This window comes from Haliotis cracherodii, unplaced genomic scaffold (assembly GCF_022045235.1).
Source record: "Haliotis cracherodii isolate W230 unplaced genomic scaffold, xgHalCrac1.p SCAF_4, whole genome shotgun sequence".
NCBI lineage: Eukaryota > Metazoa > Mollusca > Gastropoda > Lepetellida > Haliotidae > Haliotis > Haliotis cracherodii.
In genome coordinates, this window is record NW_027266297.1 from 27,769,044 (window position 1) to 27,794,732 (window position 25,689).

At 41.2% G+C, this 25,689-nt stretch overlaps 1 protein-coding gene across 1 annotated transcript; it reads left to right on the forward strand.

Moving 5' to 3' along the window:
- The first annotated feature begins 1,566 nt into the window (after positions 1-1,566).
- On the forward strand, positions 1,567-21,693 carry LOC139479030 (uncharacterized). The gene is made up of 6 exons (XM_071261768.1): positions 1,567-1,744; positions 6,194-6,846; positions 8,922-9,050; positions 10,860-10,934; positions 17,303-17,444; positions 19,790-21,693. The coding sequence occupies exons 1-6, from the start codon at positions 1,571-1,573 to the stop codon at positions 20,099-20,101; spliced, it is 1,485 nt and encodes a 494-aa protein (XP_071117869.1). The 5' UTR covers positions 1,567-1,570; the 3' UTR covers positions 20,102-21,693.
- Positions 21,694-25,689: the final 3,996 nt, after the last annotated feature.

Here is a 25,689-nt window from a genome sequence, read left to right on the forward strand (position 1 = left end):
ACAATTTATTTAACCTTCTGAGTTACACATGTGCGTTTTATGACAGTATAGGTACTTGGATCAATAGGTAGGTATGCTACAGAATTTCTGATTCTGATTGTTTTTCCCATTTCTGATCGTATTTTCGCACATACCATTCATCGATAGAGGGACAAGTCTTCTTGCAGGCGACGGAAAGGGGCGAGTGGTGACGAGTGGAAAAGCGTACGTTATAAGTTGCAATTATTGTTATATTCCTTATCGCCGGAATAGCTTCTTCTTTACTTAATAATCGCGATATTAAGTGTCGAGGACCACAGTAGGGACTAGGACGCCTACATACAGTTGTTTTTATTAAAAGATCCAGTTTCATTTCCGTAATACGTTTTTATTCATGATTTATTAATAGATGCCTGAATATTAGCTTTGCATCAATTTACTCAAGGAAGCAGTCGAGTGGTTAAAGCGTTCGCTTGTAACGACAAAGGCCCGTGTTACACACACGGATACATTGTGTGAAGCCCATTGCTGGTGTCCCTTATCGTGATGTTGCGGGAATGTTACCAAAACGACGTTAAACCATGCTCTCACACACTGCATTAGTGACGGGGGATAACAGACGATCGAGCGTCAGTCACATGGGGGTTCGATAAGGGTATCTTTGGGCTTTTAAACAAAAATTGTATTGCTTCTTCGAGTTGTTATTTTGTTACACAGAGATTAACTTAAATCAAAGATGATGCCAATGATGTTTGTGCATGAGTGAAGCGTCTATAAACACAATAACTGTTTGTTACTCAGCACCTCTGTCAGTATAATATATTTGTCATTGCAGTTTAAAATTTTGTGGAAAGGTGAGGTTAAATGGGGTTTAACGTCGCGTCCAACGTTATTGCACTTATATAGCGACGTGCATGCATGCACGTGTGTGTGTGTGTGTGTGTGTGTGTGTGTGTGTGTGTGTGTGTGTGTGTGTGCGTGTGTGTGATTGTAGTAGTCCGGGCCATGCCGCTGTTTAAAATGAATGCCCCACTCATACAAAGTATACTGACTCCGAGCCGACCAGTCCTTAAGCTTGTTTTTGCCCCTTAATGCCGAGCGCCAGACAGGGTAACAACAAGTACCATCTTTTAACGTCTTTTGGTATGACGTGGCCGGGGATCGACCATGCGGACGCTCCACCTCTAGACCACGGAGGCGGTCCTTTTAGGAAAGGCATTAGCGTAATAAACGAACCACGATAATTTACAAAAAGCACTAATAAGACCGGGTTCGATTGCCTGTATGGTGAACCATGTCCATTTACGTGGTAATTTCGGCATTATTCGTTCTTCTGAAACGTCGAATAGATTAAACTATTGATTTAAGTACAGAAAGTAGTCGAGTCTCACAGTCTTCTTCACCAGCTGATTTCAGGTGCTTCTATTTGCCAAAAATTGTTGAAAATATTCATCGAAATGCTTCAAAGACGTATATTGCACCTGCAAACCAAAATTCAGCGCAACAAGATGCGGAACACTGCCAGCCGTCACATGTTCAAGGACTATTGAGCGACATAAACGCGACGTGCGTATCTCGGTCGCCATTTTGAATGGCTGAGGACCCCGCTGGAGAGATGAGGATGTGCCGAGGGGGAGTGATTCCGTGGTACAGGAGGAAAACCTGCCTAATATGGACACTGTTGATTGCGGGGGCTGTCGCCTACTTAGTTTACACCCGGAGGCGACACATAGCCTTCACACAGTCCTTAATGGAGCATATTCCGGTAAGCTTACTTCGGTTTTAACTGATTACTTTTTCATAAGGAATATTTGATATACTGTATATGTGGCTTTTGAAATACAAAAAGAATAGAGCCCATTTCGGTGATAGGTAGGGGTGTAAAGTGTAAAGTTTGATTGACTTTGGTTCCTTCTTTTGAGTATGACGTTTTGTTTGATATTATTTTGTTTCTATCAATTCTGATGATTACTATTTCATTAAGCAATGTTAACGAGTCATACAGCTTGTAATCATAATATATACTAGATCACATCGATAGATAATTTGCCTACGTTTAAATATTAAACAGTTAATAGTAAATCTTTGCTCATTTAAATCTCTCTCTCTCTCTCTCCCTCTCTCTCTCTCTCTCTCTCAAACTCTATTTATGTGTGTGTATCATAATGAATATACACATGAATAATATAACAAACGAGTAACACCAAGCACGCAAATATTATCAACGACACTGAAAAGTGATTGAAAGTTTTTGCCCGTTATAAATATGACATGAAAGCGCACACATAAAAGTTATCGTTACGACGTCTGCTTCCATGAATGCTGACATTCAACACTACAAGTCTCCTCGATCACTACTTCTCTATCAAAAATCTATATGCCGCCTTTCAACAATGGTGACATCTGGCGCCTAAAGCTCAACACACTGTCGATACCTACACACGCGGTGCCGCAGATGTAACACATCATTCCAAAAGCCGTGTTTATTGGCGGACACAGCGAGTTCGGTTGACACTACCTTAAACAGTGTTCAATTCAATCACGGACTCCTGGGCCCACTTGCACAAAACTATCTTAGCGCTAAGATGATTGTAACTCCCATACTCTAACATAGGCTTACGATAGTCTTAGCGCTAAGATCGCTTTGTGCAAGTAGCCCCTGATCTTGCTATTACAACTTTGGTTCAAGCAACATGCACGGATATGGTGCTGACAGACTACCTCATCTAAGGGATACATGTTAAAATTGTGTGAAACTTTTAAATATTTTCAAATATTTTCATAATCATTAAAGGTTTAGAAAATAAAATGCATAACGTTGTGTTGAGTTATGCTACCTATAATTATATTAAGGTCAAATGACTTTATATGTACTTGATGACACCCCCCCCCCCCCCTCCCCCCCCCCCCATATATATCGATCTTGTTCAGGGCTCTATATTTCAAAAAATAAGTTTTCGTTGTGAGGGGCGGCGGGGTAGCCAAGTGGTTAAAGCGTTCGCTCTTCACACCGAAGCCTGGGTTCGATTCCCCACTTGGGTACAATGTGTGAAGCCCATTTCTGATTCTCCTGCTGTGATATTACTGGACTATTGCTAAAAGCGGCTTTAAACCATACTCACTCACTCACTCTCAAAATGTGATTGGTACAATACTCGTTAAGGGCCCATAGAATTTGTAAATGGGGATGCAACTTGCATTGTAAAGAAAAGTTACAGAGAAACACGACCCACGTGCGTCACGCAGGGGCCTATAAATATCGACTACAAAGAGTTCTGATTTCGTTTTGGTTAATATTTTCCAAAAAAGAGAGTGTTTTGTCAATGTCTGAAAGTAGTGACGTGTTCTGAGAAACTTCTCGGGCCTGACCCCATTACTTTTCAGGAATGGACAGATACCCAGACTTTACCTGACACAGAATGATAATCAGGGTGACACGGGGATTAGAACACACGATCATCGGAATTTGTCACGACACAACTCAGGGGACACAACTCTGCATAGCTTATTGCGACACCAGAAACTATTGGTCCATCCGTGCTACCGTGGAAGAAATCTCGTGGAGGAAATACGACCGAATAAATATTGTTCAACTATGTTATAACACAAAGATGATGCATGGCCATACATGATGAGGATGCACTCAGCCTAAATCAACGCAAGCGAGGCCGAGCATATCTTTAGATCCTAGATGGTGGTTTCAATATCAAGCTTCTTCAATGCGCAACCTAATACAGTAACCTACGGTTATAACGAACTCAAAGGGACCACAAATTTTAGTTGTTAATAACCGTAGTTCGTTATAAGCATAATTATATACAGCATATATACATCAAATGGCCGGGACTAAAAATATGTTCGTTATATCCATCAGTTCGTTATAAGCGTGTTCGTTATAAAAGTAGTCTACTGTACAGTGAAACATCTTTAGCCCGGACCCCGTTAATCCGTACACCCAACATTCAGGGCGGTTACTGGGGGGAACCATTTAAAAATACACGAAGCACATTACCCCGTGCCTTGTATATGGTAATATGTGTTAGTCGGGAGGATTTCATTGGATATGGTATGGGGTTTGACACGCTCTTGTAAGGTGAACTGTCCGCTGTCCGTTTACAGGGATCGCACTGTGATAAGACCTCTCAAGCACCAGAGCCGTTATCAGTGATAAAATGCATGTTTGGGACAAAATTCAAAACTTTCCGATTTAGAATTGATATTCAGCAACCCATGCTTGTCGTAAGAGGTCACTCACGGGATCGGGTGGCAGGCTCGGTGACTTGGTTGATGCATGTCATCGTATCCCAATTGCATGGATTGATGCTCGTGATGTCAATCACTGGGTTGTCTGGTCCAGGCTCGATTAATTTCAGGCCTCCGTCATATAGCTGGTATATTGCTGATGTCAGGGTTAAACACCAACAAATACAACACATTTCTAGCATATTAATCAGGTTCAGTATTACTGAAATATTTTTTGACTGTCAAAGACCAATATATTCAGGTCACACAATGAGAATATCACCATCAATTTTTAAACAGTACATATTTACAGGTATAATCATACATCTGCCCACAACAAAAAGAACCGCCCACGACGTCAAACACTGAATTGTCTGATCCAGACTCGATTATTTACAGTCCACCGTCATATAGCTGGAATTTTACTGGGTGAAGCGTTAAATATACATTTTGAATGAAAGCCCGCATTGGAAGTCGCAGATGCTTACCAATTTGCCAAAACGAGTGAGTGAGTATGGTTTTACGCCGTTTTCATGCAATTTTCCAGCAATGTCTTAGCGGGGACACAGGAAATTGGCTTCACACATTGTACCTATGTGGGAATCGAACCCTGGCCTTCGGCTTGACGAGCAAACGCTTTAACCTCCAACCCCCACCTCCCCTGTATTGTGCTGAGAGACGCAATCTCATTAAAATCAGATCTTAGTTCTCGCTACCGCTAAACTTAAAATCAGATCTTAGTTCTCGCTACCGCTAAACAAAGATCTGAAGACATCCCATTAGGGGTCACGTCAGAACGACCTTTCATCCGACCAATCAGAGCGTCGCTTACCAGATCATGAAAGTGACAGTCGGAATGTGATTTCTAATCATGCAGCCTCGAAAACTTTAAAACGAGGTATTCCGAACGATAGTTACGGGCTTAACGACTGAATCTATACAATCTAGACCATATATTAGCCATTCGAGAATGTTCTTTTGTTCAGGTTTCAAATTTCTAAGCGAGAATTTGTTAAAATATGTTTCGAAGCGTAGTCGCCAATTTGAAATTAGTGCCGTAAAGCACGAGAAAGCTGCCTTCTGATTGGCTAATGTCGACTTCTTGTCAGTAATTCCATTGGTCGGTCAGAGTTTGCGAAAGGTCGGTCTGACGTGACCTGTAATGGGATGTCCTCAGATCTTTGTTTAGCGGCAGCGAGAACTAAGATCTGATTTTAATGAGACTGTGACAGACCCAGAACCATAACACGACGGTGGTCTCAAACACGCGGACAGTGGATCCTGGTACGGCTCACAGGCGCATCTCCGCACAGCGAATAGAACAAGTAGAATACATGCCACCTGAAGCGCCGCTATTCGCCATGCGGAGTTGTGTCCCTTGTGCGAGAGTTCGAATTCCAGATTCGCCATGAATATGTGTGTCTAGGTTTGTCAAAACCATTCCCGTGGATTCATAACTTTGGGCCCTGATATAACAGAAATAACTCACTGTTTCTGCAGGGGCAGATCCAGGTGTGTGTGTTTGTGTGTGTGTTTGTGTGTGTGTTTGTGTGTGTTTTTGTGTGTGTGTGTGTGTTTTTGTGTGTGTGTGTGTGTGTGTTTTGTGTGTGTGTGTGTGTGTGTGTGTGTGTGTGTTTTTGTGTGCGTGCGTGCGTGCGTGCGTGCGTGCGTGCGTGCGTGCGTGTATGTATGCGTGCGTGCGTGCCCACTTTGGCCATTTGGTAAACCCCTATTAATTTACTTTAACCACCAAATCTACATGTTATCGTGTTACGTTTTTTGATTGGTGGGGTTCACTTACACAAGTGGGTATCGAGGGTCGCCACCCTCAAACCCTCCCCCTCCCCCATCCACCCCCACCCCCACCCCCAAATAGCTAATGATAATTATTTGTGTCTGACTAACCGAAAGGTTGTGTTAAAATATTACCACATGTTTTTTGGTTTTCATATACTCTTTATATTTTCATCAGCAACTTGGCGGAGGCGGGGGTGGCTCGAATGTCGCAGAGAAAGAAGGTGGATTCTGGGAATCACACGGGGGTGAGGAACTGAAAGTCGGCCATGGAAAGGTACGCGTGAGGCAACCAGTTCGTGAGCCTGTACACTTTGGCCATGACAGAGAGCCTCATGTGAATGACGTAGAAGAGGTGAAGGTCGAACACAATATACCGACACATAAGCCTGTCGTCAAAGTGGATGAAGTCATTGACATAGATGGACCGGATGGGGACGTGCAAAATGACAATCAGGATGTAAAAGAGCCAGCAGACACAGGTGATATTCCTGGGGTCAAGAACGAACAAAACAATATTGAGGTCAAGGTCGAAAACAAAGTCCCTGAGGTCAAGGACGAAGTTGAGGATGTAAACAACAACATTGAATTTGCAAAGGACAAAGAACCAGTTCAAAACAAAGAGCCGGCGATGCAAAAACATGAAGTAGCAAAGATACTCGGTGCTGACAAAGAGAGACTTGCCGCTCTGAAGCGAAAATTAGAATTTGCTCAGAAGGAGGCTAACAACGTGGCGCCGCCTGGTCGCGCTGGGGTGGTGGACGCCGTGCTACCCGACAGAGCAACCCTCAGCACATGGGACCATGGGCGACTCGAGTCTACGTTCCACAAGTAAGAATGTTGAGAACAATTCTTTCACTTTATATATAAAACTATTTTATCGCAATGCAGGGGACGATGAGCGTTAATAATTGCTACACAAGAATAAGATATAATATCATTACCCCTGCATGCATAATACGTCTGAATAGATAGAAACGAGAGTGCTCGTGTGATCCTCTACAGAGGGGCATGAATGTAGTAGTCTGTGCTCGTGTGACCCTTTACAGAGGCATGAATGTAGTAATCTGTGCTCGTGCGAGCCTTTACAGAGAGGCATGAATGTAGTAATATGTGCTCGTGCGAGCCTTTACAGAGGGGCATGAATGTAGTAATCTGTGCTCGTGTGAGCCTTTACAGAGAGGCATGAATGTAGTAATATGTGCTCGTGTGATCCTTTACAGAGAGGCATGAATGTAGTAATCTGTGCTTGTGTGATCCTTTACAGAGAGGCATGAATGTAGTAATCTGTGCTCGTGTGAGTCTTTACAGAGAGACATGAATGTAGTAATCTGTGCTCGTGTGATCCTTTACAGAGAGGCATGAATGTAGTAATCTGTGCTCGTGTGATCCTTTACAGAGAGGCATGAATGTAGTAGTCTGACCTCGTGTGATCCTTTACAGAGAGGCATGAATGTAGTAGTCTGTGCTCGTGTGATCCTTTACAGAGAGGCATGAATGTAGTAGTCTGTGCTCGTGTGATCCTTTACAGAGAGGCGTGAATGTAGTAATCTGTGCTTGTGTGATCCTTTACAGAGAGGCATGAATGTAGTAATATGTGCTCGTGTGATCCTTTACAGAGAGGCATGAATGCAGTAGTCTGTGCTCGTGTGATCCTTTACAGAGAGGCATGAATGCAGTAATCTGTGCTCGTGTGATCCTTTACAGAGAGGCATGAATGTAGTAATCTGTGCTCGTGTGAGCCTTTACAGAGAGGTATGAAAGTAGTAATCTGTGCTTGTGTGAGGCTTTACAGAGAGGCATGAATGTAGTAGTCTGTGCTCGTGTGATCCTTTACAGAGAGGCATGAATGTAGTAATATGTGCTCGTGTGAGCCTTTACAGAGAGGCATGAATGTAGTAATATGTGCTCGTGTGAGCCTTTACAGAGAGGCATGAATGTAGTAATATGTGCTCGTGTGAGCCTTTACAGAGAGGCATGAATGCAGTAAACTGCCGGTATGTCTCTACGTTGACCAGAGGCCCACTGATCCCAGTAACATTGCTCTCCCCACTCCAACGCAACACACACATGTACTCTCTCTCACACACACGCACACACATTTGCACTCTCTCACACACACATGCACTCTCTCACTCACGCACACACACATGCACTCTCTCTCACACACACGCACACACACTCGCACGCGCCCACACACATCATTGAAAAAAATCTTTAAAGAACGTTGAAATACATATGTACATGTATTAATTTTAATTTAGTGATTAAATAATTTCATGACACGATCACGACGGTTAATTACTATTCAAGATAGACACTTTTCCCCATTTCCCCTTATTACATATCATTACCCAAATCTCACAGGTCAGAGTACATAACCTCAGCTGTGGAAAGTAGTTGGAAAACTAGAAACTACTTCAATGTAGCTGATATAACATTTTCACTAACATTTCCTTAAATCTCTGAGTAGCAGAGGTTATGAAAAACAAGGATCGTTTTTATTATCGTGTCCTTTTCAATGAATCGAATTTTCTTCATTTTATGCAAGCTAGCTTTAATATTAATTCTTAAAATTGTTGAATTAACATATTCATTTAAGACGTTCGTCAAACTTAAGTCGAGGCTTCAATAACAAGGGGCGTAACTCTGTATACCTTGATCGCAAATCATCGCTCATCTGCTGTTGACAAGACTCATGTCAGTGGTAGCATGTTTCCAATGTGTGATATATGATAATGTTTTTTATTAATGATATTATCAAATCTATAATGCAGATCAACAGTTCAGGCAATTTTCGAATTACAATTGTCTATCTTAAACATTCAGACCTGTTACCGGATTGTGTTATTAGTAATTGTATAGGGATGCCAAGTAACCGTGAGCGTCTCGTGTTTTGTTTTCAGCTATGTGATCGTGCCGCAAATTGAGTGTGCTATAATCGCCCCCATGGGGAAGAAGGGGGACGGGGCATGGGACGTGTGCCATGCAGACGGGTACCGCCCTGAACGCCCCTGCTTGATGTACTCATTTGGGTAAGTGTAGGGAATGGACACCCGTTATTAAGGAGCTATACATTATGCATTATGATAAACTACAACCACTACTACTTCTACTGGTACTTCTACTACTTCATCTGTTGTTACTACTACTACTACTACTACTACTACTACTACTACTACTACTGCAACTACTACCTCAACAACAACTGCTACTACTACTACTACTACTACTACTACTACTACTACTACTACTACTGCAACTACTACCTCAACAACAACTGCTACTACTACTACTACTACTACTACTACTACTACTGCAACTACTACCTCAACAACAACTGCTACTACTACTACTACTACTACTACTGCAACTACTACCTCAACAACAACTGCTACTACTACTACTACTACTTCTACTACTTCATCTACTACTACTACTACTACTTCTACTACTTCATCTGCTACTACTACTACTACTTCTGATACTTCATCTGCTACTACTACTACTACTTCTACTACTTCATCTGCTACTACTACTACTACTTCTACTACTTCATCTACTACTACTACTACTTCATCTGCTACTACTACTACTACTACCACTACTACTACTTCTACTACTTCATCTACTACTACTACAACAACTACTACTACTGCAACTACTACCTCAACAACAACTGCTACTACTACTACTACTACTACTGATAATCATACGTTATGTACTAACGCTGCTACTATCACCACTTTTACAACAACGTATACTACTGTAACTAGTTCAATTTCGAATTACTATCTTTTAATATATCTTCCACTTAGTCTATGCTATGTGTTTTGTAATGACTGCAGTTCTAACCTTGCGTCTATCAATATTACTACATCTGCTACTGTTGCTACATCTACTACTACTACTACTACTACTACTACTACTACTGACCCACCTATGAAGAACAGGGTTAGAATAGATCTAACCCATGCTTGTCAAAAGAGGCTACTAACGGGTTAGGTTAATTGGTTGATGCATGTCATCGTATCCCAATGGTGCAGATCAATGCTTATGATGCCAATCACCGGATTGTCTGGTCCAGACACGATTATTAACTGGGCGCCGTCACAAAGCTAGAATGTTGCTGAGTACGGCGTAAAACATGAAACAAACTACTTCTACTACTGCTACTAGTACTACCACTACTACTTCCACAACTGGCACTACTACTACTACTTTTATTTCTAGTACTACTACTATTACTGCTACTGCTACCCCTACTCCATTTACTGCCGCGTCTACAACGGCTACTTCATGTACTAAATTATAATGGTACTATTTCTACTACTGCTACTTCTACCCTATCACTGCATGTGTTACTACAACATGTAATAGTAATTCATGTATGTCTATCACCACTTCAACTACTGCTTATTCTACAACAACGTCTTCATCGTCCAAATGTTAGTGTGCGCGAGTCAGTGGGTTCAGACAGTTCCGCTCAACAGCGACCTGTGCAAACCGTCCATATACATATTTTGTATAACTGATAATGCACATCTAGATGTGTTAAAAGTATCACTGTAACTGAATAAGTAACTTTAGGTCAGAAAGTGAGTTGGGTTAATCGCTGCTTTGAAAACTATTTCAGTTTTACCAAGGCAGGCCAGCTTAATGTGAGACGAATCCGCGACGGTGATTGGCTGATATGAAAATTCACATAAACCGTTTCGATGAAGCCCACGATGTTTTCATTCATACACATTGTACATACAGATTTTGTTTTTAATTTTTCAAATTCGACACAAACTTTAAGTTTGAGGACGAAGTTACAATGGATTTTCTTTTTCTTTTTTCAGATTCGACACAAACTTTAAGTTTGAGGACGACGTTGCTAAAAGATACGGATGTGAAACTCATTATTTTGACCCAAAGTGAGTAATATGACACATGGGACTAAACACGCTGGCTGGGTAAGAATTGGTCTTTAGCAACCCATGCTGGTCGGAAGAAGCGACTAACGGGATTGTGCGGTCAGGCTTTCTGACTTGATGTTGAGTAATGCGTGTCACCGTATCCTAATTGAGCATTTCGATGTTAATGAAGCTAATCACGGGATGGTTTGGTTTAGACTCGGTTATATACAGCCCGTCGTCATATAGCTGGAATAGTGCTGAATGCGACGTAAAACAACAAACAAACAAAAATATACTGGTCACGTAACGGTAGATATTCCACATTGTCTGGTGTTGTGATGTGGAATTACTTTGGAGGCTCATTAAAATTGTAGTAAATTTTCAATACATGGATTCCTATTTATCCCCCAAAATCCATAATACAATTATTTTACAATCCACTAAGATACTCGTTTCTGATTGTTTACTAAATGGACATTTTTTCCCATGAATCCCGCTGAGAGATGAGGTATAATTTATATATACCCCGCAAGAAAATGCCAAACTTCTTACCAATGCGAAAACAACTATATGATTATTTTTTTCTCGAAAATGAACACCTAGAAATTTTGTTTGGCAAAAACGAACCGAGCATAGCCAAGTAATACAAGGGCGATAACTCTGGATGTGTTAACATAATCTACCAAATATTACCCTGTCAGCGGAACGGTTTAATTGCCATACGTTTATATAAACACGCGATACGTTAAGAGATAAATTCGTTGTCAACCGGTTCGTAGTGTAATATGGTGTGATGTACCCTGTGTGCGAGGCACTTCGAATTCATGTACACTATTCCTACCGGCTCTGTTGACAACTAATAATATTGATCGGTCGGGAAGCCTAGTGGTTAAAGCCTTCGCTCGTCACGCCGAAAACCCGGGTTCAATTCCGGGTACAATGTGTGAAGCCCATTTCTGGTGTCCCCTGCTGTGATATTGCTCAAATATTGCTAAAAGCGGCGTAAAACCATACTCACTCACTCACTAATAATATTGATATCCTGTTTACATATGTATGTTTTATGAACATATAGAGGTTATCACGTGAGTGTGTTTTAATATATTTAATATCCTGTATCAGGAAAAAAACCCCATTGCATTTGGAGAGCCTTGGCGAGCTAAGCACATCGTGTTTATTCCTAATACAGGATATTTAACATACCAAAACACACTCACGTGATTACCTATTTATCATATGTCATTCTTAAATTCGGTCGTCGAAAAACATTTTCTCATCTTTTGTAAACATTACCTAAACATTGCAGTCTTTCCTGGAATGCGCGCATTAATATGTATCACGTCAGAAGGTCAGTGATCTGTCAGTAGGACAGTGACAACAGTATAGTTCCAACCGAAACCTGTTTCTAAGACAGTGCCATAGCAACGTGTGGGTAAAATAACAATTGCCTACACATATTGTTCCATTTGCCTTTCGCGGCCATCCATAGGTCCAATCTCATTAAAATCAGATCTTTGTTCTCGCTACCGCTAAACAAAGATCTGAGGATATCCCATTAAGGGTCATGTCAGAACGACCTTTCATCTGACCAATCAGGGCATCGCTTATCAGATTATGAAAATGACAGTTCGAATGTGATTTAGGGGCGGTCGGGTAGCCTAGTGGTTAAAGCGTTAGCTCGTCACGCCGAAAACCCGGGTTCGATTCCCGACATGGGTACAATGTGTGAAGCCCATTTCTGGTGTCCCCCGCCGTGATATTGCTGGAATATTGCTAAAAGCGGCGTAAAACCATACTCAATCACTCACTCGAATGTGATTTTTGATCGTCCAACATCGAAAAGAAACCACACATGGTATTCCGAACGACAGTTATGGGCTTTATGTCCGTATTCATACACACTGGACCATATATTAGGCATTCCAGAATGTCCTTTTGTTCAGTGAGCCTAGTGGTTAAAGCGTTCGCTCGTCACGCCGAAGACCCGGGTTCGATTCCCGACATGGGTATATTGTGTGAAGCCCATTTCTGGTGTCCCCCGCAGTGATATTTGCTGGAATTTTGCTGAAAGCGGCGTAAAACCACACTCACTCACTTTTGTTCAGTTTTTAATTTTTTTAATCGATTATATGTCAAAATATGTTTCGAAGCGTAGTCGCCAGTTTGAAACTCGTGCCAGTAAGCTCGATTCAGCTGCCTTCTGATTTGCTATTGTCGACTTCTTGTCAGTCATTCCACTGGTCGGTCAAAGTTCGCGAAACGTCAGTCTGACGTGACCCGCAATAGGATGTCCTCAGATCTTTGTTTAGCGGTAGCGACAACTAAGATCTGATTTTAATGACATTGTCCATAGGTCCGCCCGCTAGAGTACCTGGCCTTCATCAAAGGGAAGTTACTCTAACGCTAACATGGGAAATCACGTGTGTTTAGTCTTATTTTGTCTGTCCTATCATAACGTCACGAAGAACTGCGTACAAATCCAACTGTTTTAAATTAGGGAAAAGGCGCAAACCCGCAAAGATCTACAAGCACAGATATGGAAACTGATCCTGCTAGGCTGGTGTCTTCGCTAAATTGTTTCGCAATTTATATGTCCAAAGTTGCCAAAACAATACGTTAACTACGTTCCAGTTAGACACTGATTGTCAGTATCTTTGAACCAAAGTAGTAACTACCGTTTTTATCCGTTGGCTTAATCCTTCCGAAAAACCTAATTATTACATGATAAATGGAGAATATTTATTGAATTTTTTTTTGTGAGAAAGAGAACTCTAGCAAATAAGGATATTTCCTCACCGTTTGTTTGGCTGTGGATGTCACTCACATGTAGTCCAATCTCATTAAAATCAGATCTTAATTCTCGCTATCGCTAAACAGAGATCTGAGGATATCCCATTACGGGTCATGTCAGAGCGACCTTTCATCCAACCAATCAAAGCGTCGACTACCAGATCATGAAAGTGACAGTCGGAATGTGTTTTCTCATCATGCAACCTCGAAAATGCTAACGTTGGGTATTCCGAACGAAAGTTACGGCCCGTAAAAATTATCGTCTATCTCTCGCTTCCGCGGGATAAACATTTGAACGGAGGAGGCGTTGCACAGTACATGGGAAGTACTGCCATGCAATCTCAACCATATATTAGACATTCCGTAATGTTTGTTAGTTCAGTTTTAAAATTTTTAATCGAGAACTGTGTCAACATATTTTTCAAGCGTAGTCTGAAATGGAAGTCGCCAGGTTGAAACGAGTACCGTAACGCTCGAGAAAACCGCTTTCTAATTGGCTGATGTTTGTCATTTCATTTGGTCGGTCAAAGTTCGCGAAAGGTCGTTCTGACGTGACCCGTAATGGGATGTCCTCAGATCTTTGTTTAGGCAGCGAGAACTGAGATCTGATTTTTATGAGATTGCATGTATTCGAGATTTTACGTGCGACTTGTCCTCAATGATATAAATTCAGAATTATCTCCCTTCCTCTTATCCAAACTCAGCAATGGTTGAAGCGATTCGCATGAATACGGGGTGTGAGTGAATGAATGGTGTGTGTGACAGAGAGCTCTTTTTTCCCCTTGCTCCTTTTCGTTCCGCTCCATTCTCTCTCGCTCTCTCGCTGGGTATTGATGGACATTATTTATTCATTTGTTGGAAAAATGTGAACACAAAGCGACGGTGGAAAAACACTGAAGAGATTCGACGCATGCGTTAGAAGAAATAATTGCTTCTAGATTACCAGATAAAACTCTACTCAGCCAGGTGCAGAACATGTATGCTTGGGTGATTCAATCTTGTCTCGCTTCTTGGCCAGGGTGGGTATTCATGAATACTTCATAATTCGCCAAGCATGAAATCGGATCAGATCTTAGCTGTTTATGAGCTAGTGTGTCATTGTCGTTATGACATTGCATAATTTAAAAATGACACTAAAGTACTCATGGAAATGAAAAAAAAAAGGGTTTGGTGGATTTAACCATCGACACAAAGCATTACGTAGATGTAAATACGAAATAACAAAACAACTGGAAAAGTACTAGTCTGGATTTGCTAGTTTTATCTCAGTGCTCAATAAAAAATGCACTTTACAGGAGGTAATTTGTAGGCACTTTCAACATTCAAAAATAAAAGTCCAAATTGACATGTCACAAACAGGCTAGAGCCTGGAAAAAAGTTATCAAAACAACAATAAAAATAACAGCTATGTTTATGTACATAATAATAATGACATGTCAGTTGTTGTTTGAGAGGGGAATATGTTACTTTTACGTTTTGATATTTTGACGATGATTCACTATCCCACAATGCCACTCACAAATCACTAACTACTGACATATCACATGCACGTGGGTTTCAAGCACCTGTTTTCATCTGTCGTCAAGGTGTCATGGGTCATGGACATTCACCTTGATCTACTAACACCTGGTTATATTCAGTTTCACAATAGTCTGTTTTGTTCATATTTTTACACACTTTTACGTGTAAAAAGACATAAAAACTTTGGAAGCTGTATTTGTGCCAAGGCCCAATTACTACTAATTGAGTTGTTTGAATATTTATATATTTTGTATATTAACTGCATTTATTTAAAATCTGAGATCGAAAAAGCAGGGTTTGTTTTCATTTCCGTGAGTACTTTAATTACGCTCTATTGGTTGAGATTGGTTCTTGAAAGGGAACAAGGTATTTTCGAATTGCTTTTAATAATATTTCAACAGGTTATTTTAGGCTAATTGTTACACTTACCTTACATCTTAATACAATTGCTATGCAAAAGTAGAATTTTGTTGATGTTTCATTTTGGAGTATATGTTCAAGCAAACGGAACATATTCATTCTCATGATCGCAGTTTATCATATAATGGGTAGGTTTGTCGGAAGGATAAAGCCTACGGATGAAAACGATATCCGTTTGGGTCATATGCGGAAAGAGATGCAAATAACAAAGGTCAAGTATAGGGACTAAATTCAGTGTATACAAACACAAATGGCGTCGCCCTTGTCATTCAGCGATCGAGTCAGAATTAACTATAAGGAATCTGGAGAAACTACTGGGAAAATTGTTATCATTATCAAAAGAATAGCCTAACACTGTGACGTAGCATTTTACAATTTTTTACCTTATTTCGTTTTGTCGCTGTTTGCACATCTGACTGCACTTCGTAACGTTATGACACGACCGTTTAGACTCTGTCAACAAACGTGGCGTCTTATAATTATAGACTTTGTGTTAGAGTAGTTTTCCTTTGATAAAGTACAATTACACCAGCGGACAGACCAAAGGGTTGCCGCGAAAGGCAAGTAGAAACAATTTGTGTAGGCAATTGTTGTAGGCATTGTATGGCAATTGTTGAAGGCACTGTATGGCAATTGTTGAAGGCACTGTAAAAGAAACAGGTTTCCGCTGGAACTGTAGTGACTGTTCTCACGGTCCGAGTGACACATTACTTAACTTCTGACGTATAATATATATTAATGCGCTAATTCAAGGAAAACTTGCAATGTTTAGGTAATTTTTGTGAGAGACGCTAAGGTTCGCTAAATACAATGTTTATTCCTACATCCCTAAACACACTCGCGTGATAACCTCTCTTCATATGTTCTCTGGAGATCATTGTTAAACAGCGTAGACCATCTTCCCGAGGCAAAAGAGTTAACTGACTTTAAAAGGGTGGAAACTGGACTTTTAAAGTCAATTATGTGAACACCGAACTCACAATAGATATGTGAACCCTTCTCACACACAGGAGTCCCGAAGAGGGACAGGTCAGCCGAAATTGCCTAGGCAGAAGGCGACCTCTTAAACACCTAATGCAACAACAACAACAACAACAACTTTTAAAATCAGTTAAGTCTCTTGCCTCGGGAAGATGAGTGTAGACTGGACGAGGACTTGTGACCGCAAACGTCAGTCAACCGCATCGAACACATTTCCAATCAGGTGTTTATGCTGGAAATGCCGTTGCAGCCTGCCTTGAATAAGTGCGTGTGTGGATAGGGTTTTATGCCGTTTGGGGCAATATTTCACCAATACTGCGTCGAGTGAGTGAGTGAGTTTGTTTAACTGCGCATTGAACAGTATTTCCGTTTCAAGGCGTGTTAGCATATAGTGGGAAGAAAGCCTGAAGTGATACAGGTCTTTGACGTCTTACACTTATGCTAAGCCCATGAGCATGAACATGGTGCTGACAAACCTAAAAACGGAATCGAATCCTGAATCATAGGTTTCTGACACACCAAAGGGAAACAACTCTGACTTAGGCGAATGGGCCGTCTGTGCCGCCGTTTAAGGTGACGCATTTATCCATTGGCTGCCCTTCGGGTAAACCTTCGGTGACATAGGGATGGATATAAACACATACATAATTACACTAATCATTTCCCATTCCCAGGATGAAAGCAATGGACGGGCTAAAACGCTTGTCGGGAGTGGTCATCCATGCCCTCACGTTGTCATCGGACAATGGCCGAACACCAAGTGGCTGGAAGGTCCGAACACTGGCCACAGTAAAGGACGAATTGTTTCATACTAAGGTAAGCGATATACCACGTTGGTTGGTTGGTTGGTTTGTTGTTTTACGCCGAACTCAGCAATATTCCAGCTATATGACGGCTGTCTGTAAATAATCGAATCTGGACCAGACCATCTAGTGATTGATACCATGAGCATCGATCTACACAATTGGCTGGTTGGGTCGTTGTTGTTTTACGCCGCACTCAGCAATATGTCAACTATATGACGGCGGTCTGTAAATACTCGAGTCTGGACCAGACGATCAAGTGATTGACATTATGAACATCGATTCACGCAATTGGGATCGATGACATGCATCAACCAAGTCAGCGAGCATGGGTTGATGAAGACCTATTCTACCCCGGATCTTCACGGGTCGATCTACCAAGAGGCTATTCAGAATTATATTATGAAAATACGTACAGTCGTACCAGGATTGTTGAGTAACGAAAGAAGCGTGTTTAAGATTTCATTTATGTTACTTGAGTTACGTCAGTAATATGGGCATGACTATGTCCAAATTGAATCAAGTTTTAAGTTACACTCCTGCAACTCAAGCAAATGTTGCAATGTCTGCAATTAAACTCCATCTCCCTTCATTGATGGGACACCCGTTTATCCATCCTCAGACCTTCTATTCATCTATCAAGTCAAACACCCGTTCATCCGCCCTCAGACCCTCTATTCATATGTCCATTCAAACACCCTTTCATCCGTCCTCAGACCCTCTTCTGATCCGTCCATTCAGACACCCGTTCATCCGTCCCCAGACCGCTCAATTAATCCGCCCATTCAAACAGCCGTTCATCCGTCCTCAGACCCTCTATTGATCCGTCCATTGAAACACCCGTTCATCCGTCCCCAGACCGCTCTACTGATCCTCCCATTCAAACACCCGTTCATCCGTCCCCAGACCGCTCTATTGATCCTCCCATTGAAACACCCGTTCATCCGTCCCCAGACCTCTCTATTGATTCGCCCATTCAGACACCCGTTCATCCGTCCCCAGACCGCTCTATTGATCCGTCCATTGAAACACCCGTTCATCCGTCCCCAGACCGCTCTATTGATCCGTCCATTCAAACACCCGTTAATCCGTCCCCTGACCGCTCTATTGATCCGCCCATTCAGACACCTGTTTATCCGTCCCCAGACCGCTCTATTGATCCGCCCATTCAAATAACCGTTCATCCGTCCTCAGACCCTCTATTGATCCGTCCATTGTAATACCCGTTCATCCGTCCCCAGACCGCTCTATTGATCCGTCCATTGTAATACCCGTTCATCCGTCCCCAGACCGCTCTATTGTTCCGTTCAGTGAAACACCCGTTCATCCGTCCCCAGACCGCTCTATTGATCCTCCCATTCAAACACCCGTTCATCCGTCCCCAGACCACTCAATTGATCCGTCCATTCAAACACCCGTTTATCCGTCCTCAGACCGTCTATTGATCCGTCCATTGAAACACCCGTTCATCCGTCCCCAGACCGCTCTGTTGATCCGTCCATTCAAACATATGGCACTAAAATGAGCATCAACATTCTATTAAAGACAAGAGAAATTGGATTGAGAATATCTGCATCAACAAGAAATAATTGAATGAAATTGATCGAGCCAGCCCCGGAGATAACCTACCGACAGCCGTGAACGGGTTTCTTTTTTGTTTTCCAACATCGATTGTGTTGGTCGATATGTTGTTGTTGCATTAGGTGTTTAAGAGGTCGCCTTCTGCCTAGACAATTTCGGCTGACCTGTCCCTCTTTGGGACTCCTGTGTGTGAGAAGGGTTCACATATCTATTGTGATTTCGGTGTTCACATAATTTCTGTTTTTGCATTGATATGATTTCTATTTTCTTATATTGATATGATTTCATTTTTATCCTTGGCTGCTCTGTTTATATACGTTCGAGCAGCTGTCCATCTCTCAGAAATAGAGTTAGTTTGGCCTTCGCTATTGCATCTCTTGGCTTTAGGAGATCTATGACAGATAGCGGATCTAACTGCAATTCTTGTTTTAACCTAGCCCGGGCTGGGGCATGGTCTTGACATTCTAGTAACAGGTGGTCAATGGTTTCAGCCTGATTGCAAGATGAACAAACCTTGTCATAGTGCTTTTTGTGACCAAGTCTGAGGCGTGAGATAGCAGTTTCAATTTTCCTTTCATTTGAGTATGAGTTTGGCTTTTGTTGGACCTTGGGTTGAATTTTGTATAGCCATCTGCCGATCTTACTTGCGTCCCAGAGGTCGATATACTCCCTTAGTTCATCATATAAGCTGATTCATTACCGACACTTCATATGATCCAAATCTCTCGCATTTCCCACAATGAACACGGATTAACATGTTCTGTCTTTATACCACAGGCTATCGATATTCTCAAAGTCGATATCGAGGACAACGAATGGCGAGCGATACCGGAAATGTTCGAGAGTGGAGTTATGGGCAAAGTGAAACAGTTTCTTCTGGAGATTCACGTCTTGTCTCAGAGCAGGACGGAGCCTTCCAAGGAAGACTACATAAACTACCTAGTGTTGATGCGTGATATATACATAGACGGCTTCAGGATTGCCCGTACACGTCCTCACGACAAAAAGATTAAATCCATGTTTGGCGAGCAGAGACCTCAGAGCTATGATATCATGTTTCTGAGGATTCGAGAGCAGGCGAGATCATAATCTTGGGAGAGAATAACGTTGGGGTCAGTTTGCACTGAAAATTTGAACTTTAAATCTGATATTTTGTTAACATAGGTGGGGAGCCGAGTGGGTTTGGAGATGGTGTGTGTGTGTGTGGGGGTTGATTGTGTCATGGAATCCGGACCCCCCTTTTAAAAACCAAATGTAGTATGTTTGAGACAATCCCCGTCACTGAGAGATGATTTTTATATTTTAACATTGCTGGATCTACGCATGGTTACAGTCTTGATATGCTTCAAAAATAATTGTCCTATACAGGACACTACGCTCGTAGAGAGTGGCGTGGTGTAGTATACATGACAAACACATCGATGTATATCGGGCTGTAGCGGTATTGCTGCAGGTAAGTGGGTAGGGCACCGGTATCGAGGGGGACAGACACTACCATTCAGGGTACATCAACCCATATCACCTGAGGGATCGGTGGTCAGCCAATTTACCTTACCACACACCTTGTCATATTGCAGGTTAGTCTTATATATGCATGCTTTGGTCCGAGTCGGTAAGAATACCACAGTTAGGCATTATCGCAGACGACAAAAAACAAACTCATTCCCCAAGAGCTTTTTCATTCGGAAAATATCGTAAATATCCGGAGAATGTCTTTCATAGTTTCATAAAATGTGTGTCCGCGGAGTACATTGGAAATAATAATATGGGTCTCAGCCAATCAGAATCCTACTTTCATGCACAAGCTTAGATGATGTGATTTTCGCGTTCGTTCATCATACTATCCGGGCTCTTTTTATGTATATGTATACTTTATGTAAACCAGCTTTTGTTGAGATACTACTACTTAATGCGGCATTCAATTACTTACCAAAGTAACACTAAGGTGCCGGGCAGAAAATTGGATTTGACCCCAAAATGACAAACATTTATATGATAACGTTACCAGGCTACCTGCTGAGAGATATGATGCATTTAATATCGCCTATCATACCTGTTTCAAATACATCACCATCGAATAAACATTTCTTGTTTCATTTTAGCCACCATCAAACATGCCTGTACACTTTCTTTTGGCCGACAGTTTAGGTATATTCATTACCAACGAATCAGTGGCCAGTGTCACTTACTTTGCTGATCAATACAAAGTATATACGTCGAAAATTATCTTAAAATAAATGAACTTTTATTAAGGTCGTCTCAAAGTGTGATACTAAAATAAGGGAAAATAAATTGATATATCCTTTCTTGTTACATTTCTAGCTCCAAATAACGAAAGTAGAGTTAATCCTTGGATAAAACTTGGATGATTATTTGATAAGTTTTGAGGAGCACAAATACAAATTATACATGAAAACCTATGGATGTGGGTATGGATGTGGATGTGGATGTGGGTGTGAATGTGGTGTGGGTGTGGATGTGGGTGTGAATGTGGTGTGGGTGTGGGTGTGGGTGTAGGTGTGGGTGTGTGTGGGTGTGTGTGGATGTGGATGTGTGTGTGTGAATGTGGGTGTGTGTGTGGGTTTGGGTGTGGGTGTGGGTGTGGAAGTGGGTGTGGAAGTGGGTGTGGAAGTGGATGTTGGTTTGGATGTGGGTGTTGGTGTAGATGTAGATGTGGATGTGGGTGTGGATGTGGATGTGGATGGGGATGTGGGTGTGGGTGTGGGTGTGGGTGTGTGGGTGTGGGTGTGGGTGTGGGTGTGGGTGTGGGTGTGTGGTTGTTGGTGAGGTGAGGTGTGGTTTATATGCACCATACATTATTGCATAGGCCTTGCGAGCTTTCCTCCACATACTGACACTGTGATGTGTTTGAAACAAAAAAAACCCCACTCACTCACTCACTCCAAATGACCCATCTATGACCTACAGACAGTGGTCACGCTGTAACAGGCCGGATATGCCACAGAAAAGAAATACGGTCGATAGTAATGGAGATCAAATACCAGGTGAAATGACGTCCACCATATGTGCAGTGCATATCGTGCTTCAGCGATAACTGGTGGTTACACAATGATCGATCCGGATCAACATGTGTCACCATTCGCAACGATTTTTTTTGGGTCATAGGTGATGTTCAAAGCAGTATGAGTAATGAATCGTTAACACTCAACCTGTGTAAACTATTACAGCAAACTATGTCCTTTGGGGCGGAACAACCTTCTGTTGAATCGTTATGACGTCAAAATGTTAATATAAGTTTCCATAACAACAAATGGGCCTTATTTCTTCCCCGACCAGTTGATCTGTATGTTTTCCAGTTATCATTTTCACTTGCCCCGAGTGACACGACACGTGTTGTGACGTGTGTTTCGGGTGTATGAACGTATTCGTGTTTCGTGTTGGCAACTAAGCCTATCTCTATATCCCCTTAAGACTTTCTTTCCTGACCTTTGCATCATCCCATAGTTCTATGATGCAAGGAGAAGGTAGTACAAGGGCCCTAGTATTCTCTCTTAAACTTGCAAGTCATTTGCTTCTTATATGTTTATCTTGAGCACGGAATTTGTGTATAAGATGCTCTATATATATATCTATAATTTATGATTTATCACAAGAATGACTGAAATGTACGAAACAAGGGTGATTTTTTTAACTTCAAGACAAAGTATATTAATGGGTAAGTCCTTCACCCAACATAAGCTTTTACCGTTATTTGTTTGAAGTACTGTTAATGTCTACATGTAAGAAAATCAGCTTGTGTCAAAGGCTTGCTAATGTTCAAATTTTATAACCATGCCTTTGAAAACCTCTAAAGTCAGCCTTACCGACACATTTCAGCCTTATATACATTTAGAGTTGTAAGTACAAAAAATGCACGTTATTAAATGAACAACGTGTAGTTCTTATTCATGTGAGTATATGTGAAAATGTCATAACAATATCTAAGAGTTTTACTTATTTCGTACATGTTAGCAGATTTTATTAGCCAAAAATGTCCCTTGACTGAAATACTATTCAAAGCGACTATAAACCCAACTCACTCACGCACAAAGGTACTCGAGAATGTATTATACCGACTTACCGACTGACAAGACACTAGATCTACTGTAAACAATAATAACACATTTTTGTTGATGGTGAAATTGACGTAAGTATGGAATGCCACTGTTTTAGAATACTGAACAAAATTGTAAGGGACCACACATATTTGTAGGGCTATTTTTATGAATTGTTTGCTCAATCTTCACTACAAAAATATACCCCCACCCAATATTCAAAATCCCTAACTTCTTTTGTTCAGAATATACAATAAACACGTTAGAATCTTAAACATGTTCCGATGTTAATCACAATGCTAAACGTGTTTAAAGCTCTATTAACGTAGGTGTCGATGCTGTGGTTGGCGTGAGATCCTTGCCCCTTTCACGTGTGTAAAATCCTAGTTGCATCTGGAAACAAACATTCATTATCATCATTATTATCTTACACCTGTTAAACAGATGTTCCAATTCATGACGACAATGTCAACGTATTCGCCGTGCCAGTTAAATTTGTACTGTGTAAGTACAGTCAAGTCCCGTTAATCCGACATCGATGGTTGCATATGATTATGATGTCGGATTAACGAGTATGTCGGATTAATGAGTATGTCGGATAAATGAAATTAAGTAGTATCAACGTTCGTGATCGAAAATCGGACAACTACACGATAGATATAAGACACGTAATACAAAATATAAAATAAATATTTATATTGTTATGTTACATTGTTGGCGGAATATGTTTTCTAATCATGCAACCTCTAAGGTTTAACACAAAACAACTGTTACGGACTGTATGACTTATTCAAAATACTTTAAAAAGCATAGTCTGGAATGGAAGTCGCAACTTTGAAACTGGTACCTAAAGCTTATTATTGTATAAGAAAGCTGCTTTCTAAGTGGCTAACGTCGACTTCCTGTTGGCCATTTCATTGGTAGGTCATAGTTCGCGAAAGGTTGTTCTGCCGTGACCTGTAATGGGATGTCCATGTATGTATGTGGGTGAATGTGGAACAGCGGTGTAACGAGAGTGTACATATATAGACTTTAGTCTTAAATTATTTATTGCGCTGTATGTAGCACATAGTGGGAGTACAAAGCGGATTTCTTGTATATTTCTGTGTCCATCGCTTAGTGATTATAAGCCATTGAATAAAAAAGTGTTTATCATACAGGGCCTTTTATTATTTGCATCAAATGAAATTCAGAGTTAAAATTAGTTCAGCAACGAGTCACACAGATGTGCCTATCATGATTCGAACGTGACCTCCATTGTCGATCCGTATTGGAATTGGTCCCCAGAAACCCATGTTTGTCGTAAGAGGCGACTAGCGGGATCGGGTGGTCAGGCTCGCTGACTTGGTTGATGCATGTCTTCATATCCTAATTGTGTGGATTGATGCTCATGATGTCAATCACTGGATTTTCTGGTCCAGATTATTTACAGACCACTGTCATATAGCTGGAATATTGCTGAGTGTGGCGTTAAACAAACAAACATTAATGCGCAATTGATATTATGTTATTACAATACAAAATATATTTAATTGATGTTTAATGGATAAGGTTAAATCTGTTAAGAAGCTTGTTTTATTTGTTTTGGTTTATATATATTATATTCTGTATAACACCCACCGCAAATCCTTATAAAGAGGTTCGATATACCAAACGTATGGGATAACTTACAGACCCGTCATCAGCATGCATGTAGGTTGTATATTTATTATAATATATTAACATAATTTATGTTCATTTTGTTCCTTGAAGACTGAACGCAACGAGTTAAAAATAGAAATATTGATCTGTTTTAAAGACAGACCGAAAGAGCGTGCCCGAGACAAATATGACAAAGGTTTGAATTGTTAGGTACGAGATAGATAATGAATAAATAACGACTAAAGCTTCAGCGCAGTGCACGCAATTCCAGGCATTGGGTTTCCCCGCAAACGGACATATCAATAATACCACAGTAAAGATTGGTTGGTTGGTTGTTTGTTGTTTAACGCCGCACTCAGCAATATTCCAGCAATACGACGTCGGTCTGTAAATAATCGAGTCTGGACCAGACAATCCAGTGATTGACATCATGAGCATCGATCCACCCAATTGCGATACGATGACATGCATCAACCAAGTTAGCGAGCCTGACCACCCGATCCCGTTAGTCGCCTCTTACGGCAATCAAGGGTTGCTGAAGACCTATTCTACCCCAGATCTTCGCGGGTCACCACAGTAAAGAGAACTGAACTGCACACAATGGACATATCATTATTAACGCTGACCTCTACAACAAAATTTATAGTTCTGATGTTTGACCCTGGTCACCTGCATAAATAATTGGTGATCTGATAAATGAGCTAAGGCATAGCCACGTTCAACAACACATAACTTATTTCCTTTTAACTAATAATTAACTAATATCATATTTAGTGTTGTGGGAGAAGACCACCTTTTGCGTACAGTGTCGTCTATAAGTTTTACCACAAGTTGTAAAGGTTAAACCAAGTGGACTACATACATTAAATTTTGAAAATCGATGACTTATTCTTGTACTTAGGTGAGGTGAGGTGAAATGGGGTTTAACGTCGCGTCCAAGATTATTGCACTTATATAGCGACGTGCATGTACGTATGTGTG

What these genes read in the sequence shown, in the direction of transcription:
- LOC139479030 (XM_071261768.1), top strand. Translation starts at nt 1,571, where the DNA reads ATGGCTGAGGACCCCGCTGGAGAGATGAGGATGTGCCGAGGGGGAGTG. An exon ending in CCTTAATGGAGCATATTCCG is followed by an intron (nt 1,745 to 6,193) that starts GTAAGCTTACTT and finishes TATTTTCATCAG; the next exon opens with CAACTTGGCGGAGGCGGGGG. An exon ending in ACTCATTATTTTGACCCAAA is followed by an intron (nt 10,935 to 17,302) that starts GTGAGTAATATG and finishes TCCCATTCCCAG; the next exon opens with GATGAAAGCAATGGACGGGC.